The 17318-nt window shown below is 33.0% G+C and overlaps 6 protein-coding genes across 6 annotated transcripts; 3 read left to right on the top strand and 3 right to left on the bottom strand.

The window, feature by feature from the left end:
- Nucleotides 1–98: 98 nt before the first annotated feature.
- Nucleotides 99–1782, top strand: RO3G_09318 (uncharacterized protein; the record flags this gene model as incomplete). Its single annotated transcript, XM_067663903.1, has 5 exons — nt 99–282; nt 366–542; nt 596–1191; nt 1289–1576; nt 1639–1782. 5 exons carry the CDS (start codon nt 99–101, stop codon nt 1780–1782), a joined length of 1389 nt encoding a protein of 462 aa, XP_067520004.1.
- Nucleotides 1783–2457: 675 nt separating this feature from the next.
- On the bottom strand, nt 2458–3327 carry RO3G_09319 (uncharacterized protein; the record flags this gene model as incomplete). Its single annotated transcript, XM_067663904.1, has 1 exon — nt 2458–3327. The coding sequence occupies one exon, from the start codon at nt 3325–3327 to the stop codon at nt 2458–2460; it is 870 nt and encodes a 289-aa protein (XP_067520005.1).
- An 821-nt stretch (nt 3328–4148) lies between these two features.
- RO3G_09320 (uncharacterized protein) lies at nt 4149–4463 on the top strand (the record flags this gene model as incomplete). Its single annotated transcript, XM_067663905.1, has 2 exons — nt 4149–4152; nt 4312–4463. 2 exons carry the CDS (start codon nt 4149–4151, stop codon nt 4461–4463), a joined length of 156 nt encoding a protein of 51 aa, XP_067520006.1.
- A 3677-nt stretch (nt 4464–8140) lies between these two features.
- On the bottom strand, nt 8141–8839 carry RO3G_09321 (uncharacterized protein; the record flags this gene model as incomplete). The annotated part of the gene is made up of 1 exon (XM_067663906.1): nt 8141–8839. The coding sequence occupies one exon, from the start codon at nt 8837–8839 to the stop codon at nt 8141–8143; it is 699 nt and encodes a 232-aa protein (XP_067520007.1).
- Nucleotides 8840–10660: 1821 nt separating this feature from the next.
- RO3G_09322 (uncharacterized protein) lies at nt 10661–11389 on the bottom strand (the record flags this gene model as incomplete). The annotated part of the gene is made up of 1 exon (XM_067663907.1): nt 10661–11389. The coding sequence occupies one exon, from the start codon at nt 11387–11389 to the stop codon at nt 10661–10663; it is 729 nt and encodes a 242-aa protein (XP_067520008.1).
- A 2611-nt stretch (nt 11390–14000) lies between these two features.
- On the top strand, nt 14001–15418 carry RO3G_09323 (uncharacterized protein; the record flags this gene model as incomplete). The annotated part of the gene is made up of 3 exons (XM_067663908.1): nt 14001–14309; nt 14379–15021; nt 15081–15418. The coding sequence occupies 3 exons, from the start codon at nt 14001–14003 to the stop codon at nt 15416–15418; spliced, it is 1290 nt and encodes a 429-aa protein (XP_067520009.1).
- Between the last annotated feature and the right edge of the window lie 1900 nt (nt 15419–17318).

Here is a 17318-nt window from a genome sequence, read left to right on the forward strand (position 1 = left end):
TTTCTTTTTCCCTTTTTTTTTGCTCTCTATTTTCGCTTGATATACTTTATTTCTTTGGTTTTTTTTCCCCATTCCTTTTGTCTATTTATTCATTCAACATGTTGCCTTGTCCTCAAGAAACCTTTTTCAACAACGATGCGTCATTGGAGACCAATCAATATATCAAAAAGGATCAGTACAATGGCCTGATCAATAATCCAAGTGTGCTTGTATCAGGAAACTGTTTCAGAGATAAGGAAGAACAGGTTTGGCCTCCTGATGTAGAGGACGCATTCACTGAAGGTAAAAAGTATTTGAGTAAATGCAGCCTTCTTTTTACTAAATACATTCTTTCTTTTTTATTCTCTTTGTATATTCTACTTTAGCTCTTGAGACTATTCCTAAACTAGGCAGAAGAAAAATTCTTGTCAATGGTAAACCTTGTGGTAGAAACGAGCTAATTTCAGACTTTATCTATCAAAAGACTGGAAAGATCCGTACAAGAAAGCAAGTATCTTCTCATATTCAAGTCTTGAAAAATACACGTAAAAATGATTTTCACTGTAAGTGTCCGGTTAGTTTTCTTGCAAAAGTATTAACCATCCATATTATATAGTCATGCGATTGTTAACTGATTCAATTGAGATATCTGAGGACGTGTTATCTTACATCAATGAACCCTGCGAACAACAGCAACAAGCCCTTGGTAATCATCTCAATTACTCAGATGGCCTCAACCTAAGATCTCTTAAGTCAATTGGATCTTTTTCTTCTGACGATTCATCTCTAAGCTCATGCTCTCCATTGTCTAATGACTATATGCTTGATATAATGCAACCAATTCAACACCAGGCCTTTTCTAGCTTTAAGGCCGTTTATGATCCACTTCAAGAGCCCATCTATGACGACTTTTTAAATTTTGATCCTCTTTTGTATACTGATCCCATCCTATTCGATTCGCTCTCTAACCAACCAATGATGAATAATGTGGTACTACCAGAACATCAGAAAAACTCAATGTCAGAATGTAATGCTCTGGCAACTCCCAGTAACAACTTTAAGCCAAACTATATTTGCCTTTACTTGGAATATGCTTTACCTTGTGACCCTTATACAATTCTCACATACAACCTTGCTCAGACGCCTCACTATTTCTTTGATGCCCTTTCTACAGCCCCTTTAAGCAAGGCCTTGAAAGAAAAATGTCCTTCAGTAAGATCATTATCTCCTGACACGGCCACCTTATTAGTCAAGGTTTGTACTCTCTTGAATAACAAGACGAAAGGATTTTAATGTTTTCTTATAATAGGTTAAGCTTGATCTTAGTCTTGATGTACCTGAATTTGCATTCAATAATACATCCTTTTTTGAAACAAATGACAGAAGAACCATGGAATGCACTACTGCCATTTATTCATTTGGTAATGTCGTCTTAGAATCAAAAGAATCACAGCAAGCACTTTGGGTGGAAGAAAGAAAATACATGTATAGCTTTGTATTTGTTAACCAATTCTTTGATGCATTCATGAAAGGTCTCAAGTCACTTCAATCTTGGGAAGAAGTTGATATAGCTATCAGTAACTTGTGTATTATTCAGGTAAAGTAAAGAAAGTGCTCTAAACCTTTTTCCTTTTTTTTTATTAAAGCCTTTATCTGTAGTCTTTTGAAGATGCTGAATTCAAATTAACCAATCCAAATCAAAAAGCAGAGTCTCTTGTTATGATTTATGAGTTTGAAAGAGGTCCTGCCACAATTGAAATCTCCTCCATTGAAAACTCCACTCAAAACTTAGAAATGCCTTGAACTTAGCATAACTCTCACTTCTCTTTCTTTTTCTTTCTCTCTCTCTCTCTCCCTCTTTTTCTATTCATCTTATACATACACACATCTCATGCATAGTTTACATACATACATCTAAACCTTTTTTTATATACACACATAGGCATTTATTCCTTTTATATATGACTTTTTGCCGCTTTTTTTTTTATTATATATTTTATAAAGTTTTGCATAAAAAAATAAAAAATTATTTCCTTTATAAACCAATTTATGTGTTCAAGCTTCATCTTGATTTGACTTTTTTTTTATTTCATTTTGTTTGCGTAATAACCAAATCCTGAAAACATACATCACATACGCGGCTCCATTCAAATTGATTGTTGGATGAAAATAAAGGTAGCTTGTTCATACTATGCTCGTGGCATATTACTTGTCCACATCGTCTACAGTGATGACGCCTTACCAAGAATGAAAATCGAGTTTTACATGAGAAGAACTGACAATGGCTTGCTTGTTCGTCAGGTGTCCAAAGAGTTTTAGAAAGCAGTACAAACCGATCTTGTTTATCGTTGTGTGTTAAATACAATGCATAGTTGCACTGATAAAATTGGATTTGTCGAATAGTGCGTGAGATAAAGCTCGACTGCGATATATTTTACAACACTTAGCCTTTTATATTTGACATCATAAACACATTATCTATCTCTGATCTCTTACCTTCTCTCCTTTTCCCTTTTCTTGATCGTCATTTAAATGAATTTTTTTTACAGGTTCAGTGATTGCTCCACTGCTGGCAATCATACGATCAATTGCATTAAGAGGGGTTTCAAATGAGCACAGAGTATGACCGATGTCAATATCTCTCTCAACAAGCATTCCTACATCCCACTTCATCTTGTGTACTATATCATGTTTCTCTTCCATATGCAGTAAATTTGAAACAGCCTTACTAAAATCCCACCTTTTTACTTTGTCCTTGTTGTTTATCATTCCTTCTACTTCTTCTATGTCATCCCTTGATATTTTTTTGTATTCTTCCGCAGTCGATTCAATATTTGTATTGATATCTGCCACTAATTCATCTAGTGAATCCGTCATTAACTTTTGTTGATTTGCTGCTTCTTGATATTCTCGAATCTGTTCTTCATAGTACTTTTCTTGTTTACAAAATTGCTCATCTAAAGACTGGTTCAAAAACAAGAGCTCTCTGACTTGTCGTTCTGCATTCAGTATGTCAACCGATAACAACTCTAGTTTTTCAGACTGCTCTATACATATATTCACCAAGCTCAAAAATTGATTTTTCCATTCGAGATCTCCAGACCCATTATTCACAGAGGCCACTTCAGAGATTTCATCTAGCTTTGAATGAAGCAAGTTGTTTGTGGTCATAAACAAAGAAGTCAAATTCTGGCTTGTCTTTATTTCTTGTCTTTCATTTTCATGGCCGGACATGGCATTATTCCAGACGGTTTCATTTGCTACCAAGCTAACAAATTGCTGCTCATTACTATTTTCATCTTCTGCTAAATAAAGTTTACGAAGATTACATTTCACCAAATGTCTCATATCTTTTTTTTCTACTAACAATCTACTATGAAACAGTTCCTGTATATGGAGATCCTGTGTCAATCGTGTGATACCACTCAGTTTTGCTCTAAGGATATCAAGTATATCTATATGTGGATCACATTGGTAATCATTATCTAGTCTTTTCTTTTGTTGCAATGGTATAGATGATTTTGAAAGCCTGGGTACAACAAAATTCATTGATGTGGGTCGAGCAATGCCAATACTTTTTCTTCTTTTACCAACTTGCCGTTTTAAAACATGTTTCGTCAACCAATTTTCTTTTATTTCTTCGTCTGTGTTCGAGAGTTGAGCTTCTGAACGGCTGTTTGGTTCCATACAGGGCTTCTGAATAAGAGGATTATCAGTATTATGGAAAGCATCCATTTGGAAATAAGTTAAAAGTGTAAAGAATAAAGGTATTTGTTTCTTGTGTATTTATGTACGGTCTTTTTTTATGATAAATACAAAGAAGTACGGCTTCAAATATGGAATAACAGCCTATTTATCATGATAGATATATTGTTTGATATGCCATATGCGATGACTTGTTTTATTTGTTTTTTTGTACTAATGTATCGTGATTTTTCTTAAATAAAAATGGGAACAGTGCATTGCATTGTAAAAGATCCATTCTAAAACGACATGTAATACCACCGGTACGTGCACGCTTTTTGTTGCATAATAGATATACATCTTTATACATTTGAAAAAGAAAATTTGCTTCCATAGGATTAGCTAAAGATTTCACGTTTCGTCCTGTTTTGTTTTCGTGCTAGTGCATTAAAATTTGGTCTTCCTTTATCGCAGAAAATCCCAAAATGAGTATTACTAAGATTAATGAAGATATTAAAAATAAGAAAACTACACTCAGAACTATTCAAACTAGCAACCTTTTAATAAGTCGATATTTTCTTGGAAAATGAGCAATTATAGCTGTGACGTTCAGGTATGGAAGAGCAAAACAGTAAAGAAAATGAATAGAAACGATTCCGCAGTGGAAAAAGAAAAACAGTTCAAGTTGGATGGTCACAAGTTCAACACAGTCAACCAAGCTGTTTACGGAAAACGAGAGACGTATCACACCTGTACCCAGAACAGGTGGCTACACTGCTAACTCTAATTATCTGCTGTGAAACGACAGCAACAGGCCGAGGAGTAGGAGCAAAAAAGTGAACTGCGCAGCTTCATGTAAGGATATATTATGAAAGCCATATATAATGGCTGGAGACAAAGAGAGTTGCATCTAAAAGTAAAAGATCACAAAGTCAGATTCAGTAGCTACAAATATCAATCATCTTATCAGGTACGTTTATGAGGAATTTACTGTTGCTTTGGGTGTCATAGCTGCGAATTATTTGCAACATATTGGACCATTCTTCAGTTGTCATTTCTACAATCCTTTAGTATTTGACAAGCAAATATTCTACTATACTTGAGGAAGTTGGAGGAGCCGTCTGCAGATAAATATAACGAGAAGAAGAAAGATAATTGAATAGTAAGCTATATCCATATCTTGGTTTTGCGAAGAATACTGTATTTATCAACAGTGCATCTAGTCCGTAATTATGGATATTCTAATAAAAGAGAGCTACAAAATAGTTTATTGTAACTAGTACAGGTGTATTCATTGTCATCCTTTAAGCTGATTTTTGTGCAAGAATTATGGATATCTACAGAAGACATCATGAACAGGCTATGATTGACAAAAAGTAGCCCAGGTAGACATAGCTCCAATAATACAACTTTCAGAATTGTATATTTACAATGCCATAGTTATTCTGGATCCACATAGAATTAGAAGTCATTACCTTGTTATGGACACCGCTCCAGCCCATGCACCAGTAAAAATCAAGGAAGCTATTGAGAAAAAGGGGTTATATTTACATGTAGCTTTTTCCTACTGGCCTTAATTTTTTTTTTAAAATAAAAATGGAAAAAATAAAGACCTATCTGAAGTCAATGGGCCTTACATATGTAAATAAAAGAATAACCAATGGCCTAACTAAAATGATAAGGGCGTATTGCCTTTAGTATGTTCAAATGTGACACTGTTGCTAATCAATGCTTTTATTTGAACAATACTGTAAGGTCTAAATAAAGTGCATATATTTAAGAGACGGTTATATCTAGTGCTTGACAACTCTCTATCAACCAAAAAAGATTACTTTTTTCAAGTTTTTTTTTGAAGGAGAGGGAATACATGTATTATGAAAAGCTTTGTAATATATCCAGTCTACAAACAATGATTTAATTAAATCAATTATTAAGATGAGCTATGTATAGTAGGAATTCAAACCAACGCAAAAAGTCAGAATAGAAAGCAATGATTCAATGCCATGGGCGTTCAGCTACTAATTGACATATAAAGAGTGAATATTTGCCTACAGATCGTAAGCATCTATATGCCTTAAGAAAGAAAACATCTCATATGTAAATTAAAAGAACTTACATTTCTATAAGACACATTATATTAAAATTAATTCTTGTATGTGGGTCTAATTAAAGAAAATGATGAAGGAAAGCCATTAAATTTGAAAAATAGATTTTTTGTAAGCAGGTGAATTCAAAGCTCATTAAAATCATAAAACCGCTTTTGGTTTTTGTATCTTTAGAAGGTTAAGAAAATGGTATATGAGTCGAAAAAATTCAGATGATTATAATTAGCTACAAATTATTGTAAACAATTAGGTATGACCAATAGCAATACAACCAACAGGAAGCTAAAGACACACTGATTCATCATTGCATTTTAAAAATGATACAAAGATCAAAATATTCTGGGAAAGACTTTTAGAAGGCTAAAAAATAAAATATTGAATGTTAACATGCATTTTAGGATGTCTAATGTTTCCATCTACAGATTATATCAAGACTAATGCCACTCGATTGAACTGATATATTAACTTATTCTAAATCACATGCCTTATTATGTGCCCTATACTTTAAACTTACAATTCGGGCTATGTATAAACATTTATCTTTGCTTATAGCGATGACAAAGAGATATCAAATACCTAAGCATACATATTTTGAAATCAAATAAAAATTAAGTGGTATATTATTGATATATTCTGGCGTGCTCTGGGCTTGCTCTAGCGAAACTTTAAGAGGAAAGAAATCGTTGATGATTTACTTATTGCCACAATGAGTTTAGAATTTCACAAACATAACGACTATAAGCATTTCCATATAGAAAGGAATGACCATCAACATTCCAAATATAATAATAATTTCTTTTTTATTAGCACTATGAACATGACCTTCTTTTAAAAAAATATTTGGCAAGATTATCATTTAAAAACAAATATCTAACTTGCTCTGAAATCTTTTTTTTTTTTTTTTTTTTTTTTTTTTTTTTTTGTTTACATTTTGAAAAAAATTAAAGTTGTCTGAAGTCAAAGTGAAAATGCCAGTAATCATAGCTGCTAAAGGTTGAGTCGCATGCTCAGGTATAAAAAGTAAAGTTTAACACTCATATAAAGCTAGTTTACATTTCAATTTTTCTTATATGATACTAAAAGCCATATTGATTCTAAAAATGGACATCAAAGATTAAAACTTGTAAATAGATTTTTTTTTGAATTAAAGGGTAAGCAAATGCATAATAATGATTTTAACAAAAGGTTGTCTTGTTTATCATCCTTTCTACTTGTTTTACAATAGTTCTTTCTTAATAATAAGCTTCTAAATTTATATATACTATGCAGATCATACTTTTGATGTTGAAAATTAATAAAAAATTTTCATTTTCTCCTGAAAACCAAGCATTTTAATCCTATACTCACAAATGCCCTAATCCAATATTCATTGAGTAATACAAAGTAATCTACTATAGTGAGTGTAACGCTTGCTTTATAAAGTTAACTTCTATCTCTATTTACTAAAAAGGAACTCCACATCTACTGTTAAACCTTGATTTTGCTCTAGGCGTATAATGAAATTTGGACCTCCTAATTTATTTTAGCTCCTTTACTACACGATCAATAGCAAGCAGAGATTATTTGACAGCTTTTTATTAAAAATAATAATATGACACATGTGCGTTTAATTATATTATTTAGCTTGGTGAAGGTCAATCTCCACTAGATGAAGACATACTTTCTATATATTTCGATTGATTCTTAAAATTATAATGCTTTCCTTGAGATTTTATAAATAAACAGGTATCATGCTGATTCATGTACTATCAAATTGCAAGTAAATCACTCAAACTGCGTTGTTTTCAAATGCTAAACTCCCCAAAACTGATTATAAATTAAAAGCAGGATTGGTTACAAAGTATAATACAGTTTTCTGGAAAGATTTGTACTAGCTGAGTTTTTTTTATTTATCACCCATGTTAATATAAGCTATGCTACTTGATCAGAGAAGAAAATATTCGTCATCATAGAAATTTTTTAGAAAGCTGAAAGAAATAAATTGATCTTAAGCTAACTATAACGGCGATCACAAATTTGTGAGCTTAATCGTTGGAATGCAATAATGTGCTAAGAAAGCATTAGTGTAATAAATGCATCAAAAAATATGAAGCTAAACAAATAGTAAATTATCTCTATAGACTACAGCACAATAGGCGCGAAGTTTTCATTATTTAATGCTCTGAAGTTCATTCTGTATCAATAAAGCTTATTACTTTGTTTATGGTTATTATTAAATGCATAATGCATAAAACTAATTTGATATATCATAGATCGATTATATATCACTTAAATAAAACCAGACAGTTAAATGACAAAACAAGATACACGAAGAAAGCAGACAGTTTATTAATTAAAATGCAAAAGATAAATCTCTAATGATACAAGTTGATTTAAAGAGCCTTAAGAATAACCTTAGCGCTTTCGGTGGCATTCAACTTGGCACAGACCTTGACACCGACCTTAACACAAGCATTAATAGCGGCCTTTACATCAAAAGCACCCTTGACGTTGATGCTAGCAATGAGAGGAATGTTAACTGAAACCTTCTTGAGAATAATATCGACCTGAGCCTTGGAGTTAAGCTTCAAGTCGGCACCAATTTTAGGGAGTTTAACCTTGAGAGTTTCAATAGCCTTGGCTTCAACATCAGCGATAATTTGCAAGAGTTTCTTTTCAGTAAGTCTCTTGGAACCACACTTCTTGCGGAGATAAGCTTCAACAGAGGCATAGACATCAACCTTGGCTTTAGCCTTCAATTCAGCTTGAAGTTCAGCCTTCAACTTTTTGATAGCAAGCTTTTCAACAGCACTAACACTAACATCAGCAGAAACAACACCACCAAGAATCTTGGCATCGACATCCAAATGACCAGAGATTTCTTCAGAAAAGCTAGCAGAGATTTGGGCCAAGACCTTGGCGTTCAATTGGGCTTCGATAGAGGCCATAATTTTGACAATTAATGCATCATTGGCCTTAACAGGGTATTTGACATGGCGTGCGACCAAACCAGAGGCGGCAGAGGAAGTAGCAAACACAGTGCTAACAAAGGTAATAGCTAAAAGTAAAAGAGTGGCAAAATGGAACTTCATTTTGAAATAGAAGGAAAGTAAGTTGAAAAGTGTAGTTTTTTTTTTAACTTGAATGTACAAAAAAACTGCACTATTTATATATTTTGTAAAGTTCCTGGTATCTTTGTAGACTAGAGTGAATTTGACAGTTACAAATCGTACAGGGGTCATCTAGACTTCTTTTCATTGACTTCAAAAAACAAGCGATCCTCATTTAGTTATACAGCAGCATGTTAGTTTTACTAAATATGCAATAAAGTATGAAAGCTAGAAGGTAGGTCTGCTTTGTGAAACAATTCATTTTTTTTGTGGCTCTCTGTGCTTGAGTTGAGTGTAAACCATAATGATTTGTCAAATTCGAGACAGAATCTACATGAAAAAATGAACACATACTGTAACAGGGTATCGTTAATATACATTGCATAAGCCATTATTGCTTTTAAATGAAAAAATTCCTTACATGACTAATTTACGACTTGTCTCTTATGTATGGCTTTTAATAATTATATCCCTTTTTAATGGCAAAGGAAGTTTAGCTCTCAATTTAATGTTGTTTAGACTAGTTCATAGTACAACGGAAGTCTCAAAGCGGACTTCAATAACGCATAAGCACGATACTCAAGCTGTTTATAAAAAGGAAGTTTTCATAACCAAGTGGGTTAGCTCTAGTAGGACAAGAGTACGCTCATCTTGTCCTACATACTATGAAGAATCACAATGAAAGAGATCCTTGGGTTTCTTAGTTGAGGTACAGTGCCTCCTTATTTTCTCGCTAACAAATTAATACTTGAAAAGGTATTTTGAATCAAGAAACTAAAGCATAGTATGAACTATCTTTGAAGTCTTAACTGGCTTAATTAAGTTAGAAATGTTATCATGTGAATAATTGGTATCAAATGCATTTCTTCTTTCTCTCTTTCTCCATGTTTATAATTAAAATGCACCCCCTGTTGACAGTGTAACAGAATGTGTCATTTTCACGAGTATATGTACCTTTTACGAAAGTATTCTCATATTGAAGCTTTCAAGAATTTTTATAGAACATATTAGATACAGGTTGAGGAATACAGACGCAAGGTCGGAAATGACATGTCTGGCACCAGCGACGTGGGTTACTTTGCTGATTTTTAAAACTTTCGCAAGATATAAACCAGATGAATATATCAAATTCAATTGGTAACGGCCTTGACTGCCCTTCATTATTAACTGTAGGTACAACAGACTGAACAAATATATTGACCCGCAAGAACCATTTTTCAAAATAATATATGCTGACTTGCAAAATGATGGATAATCCCATAAGCGAAAACGATCTAAAAGCTATATAGAAGGCCATTAGGAAGGATAAGGGATTTACCTTTGAGGAAAAATCAAGTAATATGAGTATGCTTTTTTGTACATGCCTCAGATTATAAGTAGCCTGTTATCAAAGAAAAACATTCTATTCTTTCTTATGCCTCTTGAAAGCATATAGCTAGTCTTATTACTGTAATAACACACTAGGCTATTGGTTACTCAACCCAGCCTATTTTATCTCAAATATGCAAAGGAAGAGCCGCATCGCTCACTTTTTAATATGCTTTACGCCACATGAATTGATCTTTGTATTCTAATTCTTTATTTTCAAATTAAGATAAACCAAAATAAAGAAGGATGAAAAAGAGAATAGACGGCTGATGTAATCGAGATTATCCATGTATCCAATTGATCAAGCACAAGAATAAGATGAAAATGAAGAAAATTAAAGTTATAGGAATCAACTTTATTTAGTCAATTTAATAAGAATACAGTAAACTGGTGTTACAAATAGGAAGAGAATACGAGAAACTGAAAAGAGCTTCTTTACAATCCATTAAGAATGACGCTAGCTTCAGCATCGACATCAATAGCAACACAGGCTTTAACGGCAACATCAATACAAGCATCAAGAACAGCAGATTCATCGATATTAGCAGTAATCTTCACATCAGCAATAAGAGGAATATTGACTTCGGCATCCTTAATAGCCAAGCTAAGTTCTTCTTCAATCTTAGCCTTCAACTTGACTTCAAGCTTGGGAAGCTCGACCTGGACCAAAGCCTTAGCCTTAACCTCGAGATCGACCAAAACCTTGAGAAGTTGATCTTTAGTAAGAGGAGTAGAACCAAGCAATTTGCGGAGATCAGCTTCGAGAGGGACATACACATTGGCATCAACTTCAGCCTTGATGTCAGCATCCAAACGAACCTTCAAGTTCTTGACGACAGCACTTTGAATGGCCTTGATTTGAAGATCACCAATGCTAATTATACCACCAAGGATCTTGGCCTTGACATCCAAAGAAGCTTGAAGTTTTTCACAGAAAGTAGCAGAGATTTGGGCAAAGATATCAACATTGAGTTTAGCTTTAACGGCAGCCATGATATCAACAACCAAAGTGTCATCAGGCTTAACAGGATAACTAATACTACGTTCAGCCAAATCAACAAGATGGCTAGAGGGCTTGACATCCCTTTCAGCAATTGGAGAGGCAGAGGCAGAAAAGACCAAGGCGAGGAAGAATACAAGAAGGCTTGCAAGTTGGAATCTCATTTGTTTATCTTGATAAAAAGTATTGATGCTTTTCTTTTTGCTCGAAAAACAATTTCTCTATTTATACTTGTTCAAACTAGATCAGATCCCACTAATTGATCAGGATCTATTAGGAACATTGCAAGTTACAAGAGTAATACAGTCATGCATGTTTAAGAAAGACACAAGATCAGTAGCGATGTATGTGTAAGTGTGAGCATGTCCATTGTAAAACATTGATGGTACCAATTAGGATAAAAAATACAATTTCTTGGGCCAGAGAATGTGTCGCCCAGATTTTGTACAATCCTCAATGTTTAAAGAAATGCAAAATATGCTTGCCATTGGTCAATGCTTTCAGAATTTTGGTAACCATAAGGTATACAAATGGAAGTAGAGGTGGATCATACGTAGTGTAAAACTTGTTTATTATGCCGCTGAGAATTAATGTATTATCGATATGGTATACTGTATGACCCAAAAATTTCTTTTTAAAAAAAAATATAACCGTTGGACAGGCAAACGACTCAATTTGTATGCTCCCGAAATCTTGTTAAACATACCTTTTACAAGGTAAAACTTTAACTCCTTAATTTTTTGTTTCAGCTAGTTCACAGAGATATTTTTTTTATCTCAGCTAATGATCTGGCCTAATTAAGAGAGTCATAGTAACCTTCTGTTCTAAAAAAAAATGGGCAAACTAGTTGAGATATCAGTTGCACTTAGAACAAGCATGTTACAGTACTTTACTAAAGTCAAAAGCAATAAAATGACAAATCATAAGCATTATCAACCCTCTCTTTTACCATATTTCATTATAATACATGGCTTATACTTTTAAATTAATAACTGTCTTTTCTTAATACAGATCGATTGTATTAAAAGAGGCGTTCATTCATAAACTTTAATAAATTAAGTACCCAAGATGTGTCCAAATAGGGCATGGTTTTTATTTATAATAGAATAATACAAGTATTTATATGTGATGCTTTTGATTATATCAAACCAACCAATGCTTTCCAGTTGACTAAAGTCCTAAAAGTTGGTAGAATCCTCGCTTCCTTTATCATGTCCTGCTATTTTTTGAGTAATAAAATATCTGCTTTATTGATATCGTTCCGAACAGGAGCTTACGAAGTCTGTAATCTATGATTGAGTGTTGAGGACGATAGCTATTACTCTACTCATACCCAACTCTGATGCCGATATGAACTTTGGTAAACATGACAGTCTTTTGTTCACAGCATTTTATACCTAATTCCTAAAGGCAAAGAGGAAAGAACTCATTCAGACATAATCTGACGACTGACTTATCAAAGAAAGAAAGCAGTTATTAAATTCTGGCACAGTGACCTATCAACTTTGGTTTGTTGAATGTGTGAGAAATATGTTTATTTTCTCAAATGAGTTTTTGGTGCCATGGCCTTATGATGTCTTTCTTCTTCTTTTCTAATTTGTTATGTTCATCGATTGTTCTCTTGACAAGTGTCTCGTAAACTTGCTTCTCCTGTCATCGAATTACATCTAATGTTCTATGATCCAAAGTTATTTGAATACTTGCTTTAGGTTTACTTTTGTCGTTGCACTTAGAAAAGAATAAAGCTTTGGATACTGTATTAAAAATCGAGATTATTTCCCCATCTCTACCAATCATAAGCTCGACAAGTTAGGTAAGCACACCCAAAGAGATTATTTTTATTGTTCTAATTTATCCAGAATTCTTGTTTCAGCAGCACAATGAGTAAATGTTCAAGTGTATCATATGTTAAGTATAACATCTTAACAGCAGTTTTCTCAACCTCTGAAGAGTTAATTTACTGCAGCACTTCTTAAGTACAGTTTACTGCGATGCACTTTTCTGCAAATATAATCCTTTTTTCAACAGAGAAATGAGAATTGTGTTGATTTTCATGTGGCATTTGCTTAAATACTTACTTCTCAGTATACTCTATGCACTATCCCCAAAACTTTTCTTTGTCTACAATCATACTCAAATTTGACAATCGAGGATAAGCTGTAACTCGTATTTTTCTTTTCTACTGCTCAGATTCAGGTTGATTATATTTGTATATATTTAATCTTTGATTAACTGGTCAAGTCTTTGTGTTTCTCTCGAGATATGTAAAAGTAGTCACCTTTCTGATTAAAAGCTTTGATAAATATAATTCTTTGTACGCATGGATGTGGTTGACTAGACCTCGTTTGTCTTTAGACTTAGCAACATTAACATTTTTTTTCAGCAAACCATTGACTACCAGCGAGTTCGCTCGATATTTGCTTAAGTGCTTTCAAGGACGTTGCCTACATGACTTTAGCGCGACTTTCGATTTAAACAAAAGCTTAAAGATATTCATGCTTTAGTTTAAAGTAAAGAAATAGATTAAAAGATGAAATAAGATTACTTTTTTATTCATATAAATGTAAATGTAAGCATTTGAATATCTATACTAGTATCTTACCAGATGATCGGCACTTTTTAGTGAAACCAAGTATTTTCGTACAGTAAACATCTTACGATCTTAATTATGCTTCCAAATAAAGAAACTTGTTTTAGCTGCATAATGTTACAAAGAAATATGATTTTTTCTTCTTTTCTTTTAAATTTTTAATATCGGGACCTATTAGTCTAGCTATGACTGTGAAATATGCAGAGGATTCTATACCAAACATCAAAAACACTTTATTTGAAAAACCAAGCAACAATAATAACAGTGGTAGTAGTAGTAGTGATGAAATGAAAGTACACATTCGTATTGTCCCAAATATTGATAATTCAAGTCGAAGTTTAATATTTAATGTGATTGAAAGAGATCTTGAAGTTGGCAAAGTGATCAAGATTGGTAGATTCACAGAGAAATCTTATTTAGAAGAGCATGTATCATTTAAAAGTAAAGTTGTGTCTCGCTTTCATTGTGAGATTTGGTTAAATAATGACGGAAAAGTAAGTTACTAAAATGGGTAAATATATAAAAAGGGGGGATGAACAGCATAAACTAATACATATGCTTAGTTACAAATTAAAGACACGAAATCTTCTTCTGGTACATTCATAAACCATATAAGATTGAGTCCGGCGAATCAAGAGAGTCAGGCAGAAGAACTAAGAGATGGCGATTTAATACAACTTGGGGTTGATTATCAAGGAGGAATTCAAGAAATGTATCGTTCAGTCAAAATGAAACTTGAAATCAATAGACGATCAGTAAAACAACTTTCATATTCAATATCTGCCTTTCATAATTTACGCAATATCATTACTAACAAGCAACTGATGACAGCATCATCTGATATAGAAGAGTGTTGTATTTGTTTATATGCCTTGGCTCCATTTCAAGCTTTATTTGTTGCTCCTTGTTCTCACTCTTATCACTTTAAATGTATACGCCCTTTATTTGACAGTTATCCGGGATTTCAATGTCCTGTTTGTCGTACATATTCTGATTTAAATGCAAGTGTTGCTGTAGAAGCAGAAGAAATAATCCAAAAGTTTGGTCTAAAAAGGATTGCACAAGACAATCATTCTTGTGAAGAAAGTGAAATTTTACATTCACTTCAAGGACAATTAACACCTAACGATCCCCCACTGTTATCTACCTTGATTGCTTATACCAGTGACTTATCCACTCCTTCATTAGTAACAAGTGATATAGAAGGTAAGTCCTTTGTACTTTTTCATATAATTTTGAATGGTTTATTTAGTAAATTGTTATAGTGTCAGGTATTGCTGAACATCATGATCAGTTCAACCCTAATACAAGTACTGCTACCACTGCTTCAGAACAAAAGAAGAAAATTTCAAGATATAACAGTACTTTAATTGAAAAGATCAAGATGGCATTCTCAAATGAAAGAATTAGATCTACTCTTAGTAAAAAACGGGTGAATAGTGGTGGAACAAGTAGTGGTATTAGTGAAGAAATAGAAAGATCAGACAATTGTTTTGATTGTTCTTTACCAAATCATTTAATTCATAACTTTTCTTGTCAATCAACGCATCCAAACAACTTGAATGAAATTATGGAGGAAATTGGATCAAACTCATCACACTAAGAAATAGCAATACAAACATAAGCATATTTATTCTCTAATAAAGTTATTTATAAACATTATTATTATCTTATTTGATATTTGATACTTTTAGATAAGCTAGGAGCTTACTGTTTTGCATCTATTACTACATATGATAACATGTTAACATTACGAGGATTTAAAAAAAAAAGGAATTATTTGCTCTTTCAGGGGAAAGAGAAAGGGGAATGCATTCTGATTTGATAAGGTAATTGAGAAGAATTGACGCTGTTCTCCTTGAAACATGTCATTTTTTTTTCTTTTTATCTTCTTTCTTTTTTTTTTAAAAAAAGAAAAGAAATAAACTTCAATACCTTACACAACAAAGTGAAGATAGAATAATAAAATTATGGCTGCCTGAGAGTGATTGAAGCACCTTCAAGTGAAAAAAAAAAAAAAAAAAAAAAAAAAAAAATCAACTACCTAGATTGTACATTTCAAGGCTTTAAAAGATCAAACAACTTGAAGATACATAGCTTATCAAAGCATTGAGATTGTCACATATTTGCAGCTTTGCTATAAAATTGTATTAGATGCTTGGAGACATGATTATGGCTTGATCTTGCGTTTTTTTTTTTTGAGTCATTTTGCCTTGGTTGTACAAACCTTTTCTCAGAACGGCTTTTGCATTTCATCGGATGAGAAACAGTTGCGGATTACTGTGCTTCAAGTCTCAATTTACCAACTGTGTGGTGCGGTTATTTTTATAGCAGTGAAAGTAAAATGGTGCCTCCATGTGACGTTCTTTATGTTCCCTAAAATATGAAAAATATTAGTATATATATCGTTACGTTATCGAAATTAAGTAAAAAGGGCTTTTTCCTCTATAATTTTAATTGTCCTGTATTATTCTCTTGAAAAACGTTATAGTCAAGGGAATTTTGAAGCTATTGAAAGTTTATTGTGGTTTTTGAAGAAAATATTAAGTATAATAACCAGTCCAACAACTGTTTGAAAATACCACCCACTTTTTTGAATAATTTTGGACATTTGTGTTAGGTTAAATTGCCCAGAAAAAGGGGACTAATTTGGTCAAAGGTTTGAAGCTAATTTACCCAATCTTTCGAAAATAAGTTGCCTACTGCTTACAAATAATTTGACCCGATTTCTAATCAAAAAAGTTAAGCATTTATGGAATACATTTATGGAATACCGGATGAAATTTTGTAAATGTTCAATAAGAGTATCAATGGCCTTTGAAATCGTTCAGTTTACGACTCTTCGAGAAAGAACAAGTGTATAGCCTCCTTCTCCTTATCGAAACTAGATATCAAAGTTCATAATAGATCCTATAAATTTGCTGAGGTTTTCACTGTCGACAGGTATTAATGAGACTATGTTTTCATGCTCAATGGCCTGCCCATTCTTTGTAACAGCCAAGTGACTCTGAAGCTGAACATCAGAGGTGTTTTCTAATTTGAAGAATTCTAATAACTTCATTGTGTCCTCAGCCTTGATAGTGGCATTTCCTATAATAACACTGCATATTGGGAAATTACCTGATTTTCAACATCCCAGGACAGAGAATTTCTTATTCTACATTCAGCAGGTGTATCTACAAAGAACAGTAAAGGCAAAATTTAAAGTATTCAGTATTAGCCGTTGAAGCAACAGCTAGTAAAACTATTCAATAAGGGGATATTTATTCATAATATGAACGTTGATATATGGAGTCTACTGATATATGGAATATGTTCATATAAGAGTAACTGATAACATTAATATAGCTAGCTTTAACGCACAACTGTAATCGCACAGTATAATATTTATTCATCCTCTTGCTCATCGTCCTCTTACTCATCATCCTCTTGCTCGACAATTTCATCCTCTACATATTCGGAACTGAAACATTGAATTATAGGCGAAATATACTGATCAATGT

Source organism: Rhizopus delemar, genomic scaffold, assembly GCF_000149305.1.
Source record: "Rhizopus delemar RA 99-880 supercont3.7 genomic scaffold, whole genome shotgun sequence".
NCBI lineage: Eukaryota > Fungi > Mucoromycota > Mucoromycetes > Mucorales > Rhizopodaceae > Rhizopus > Rhizopus delemar.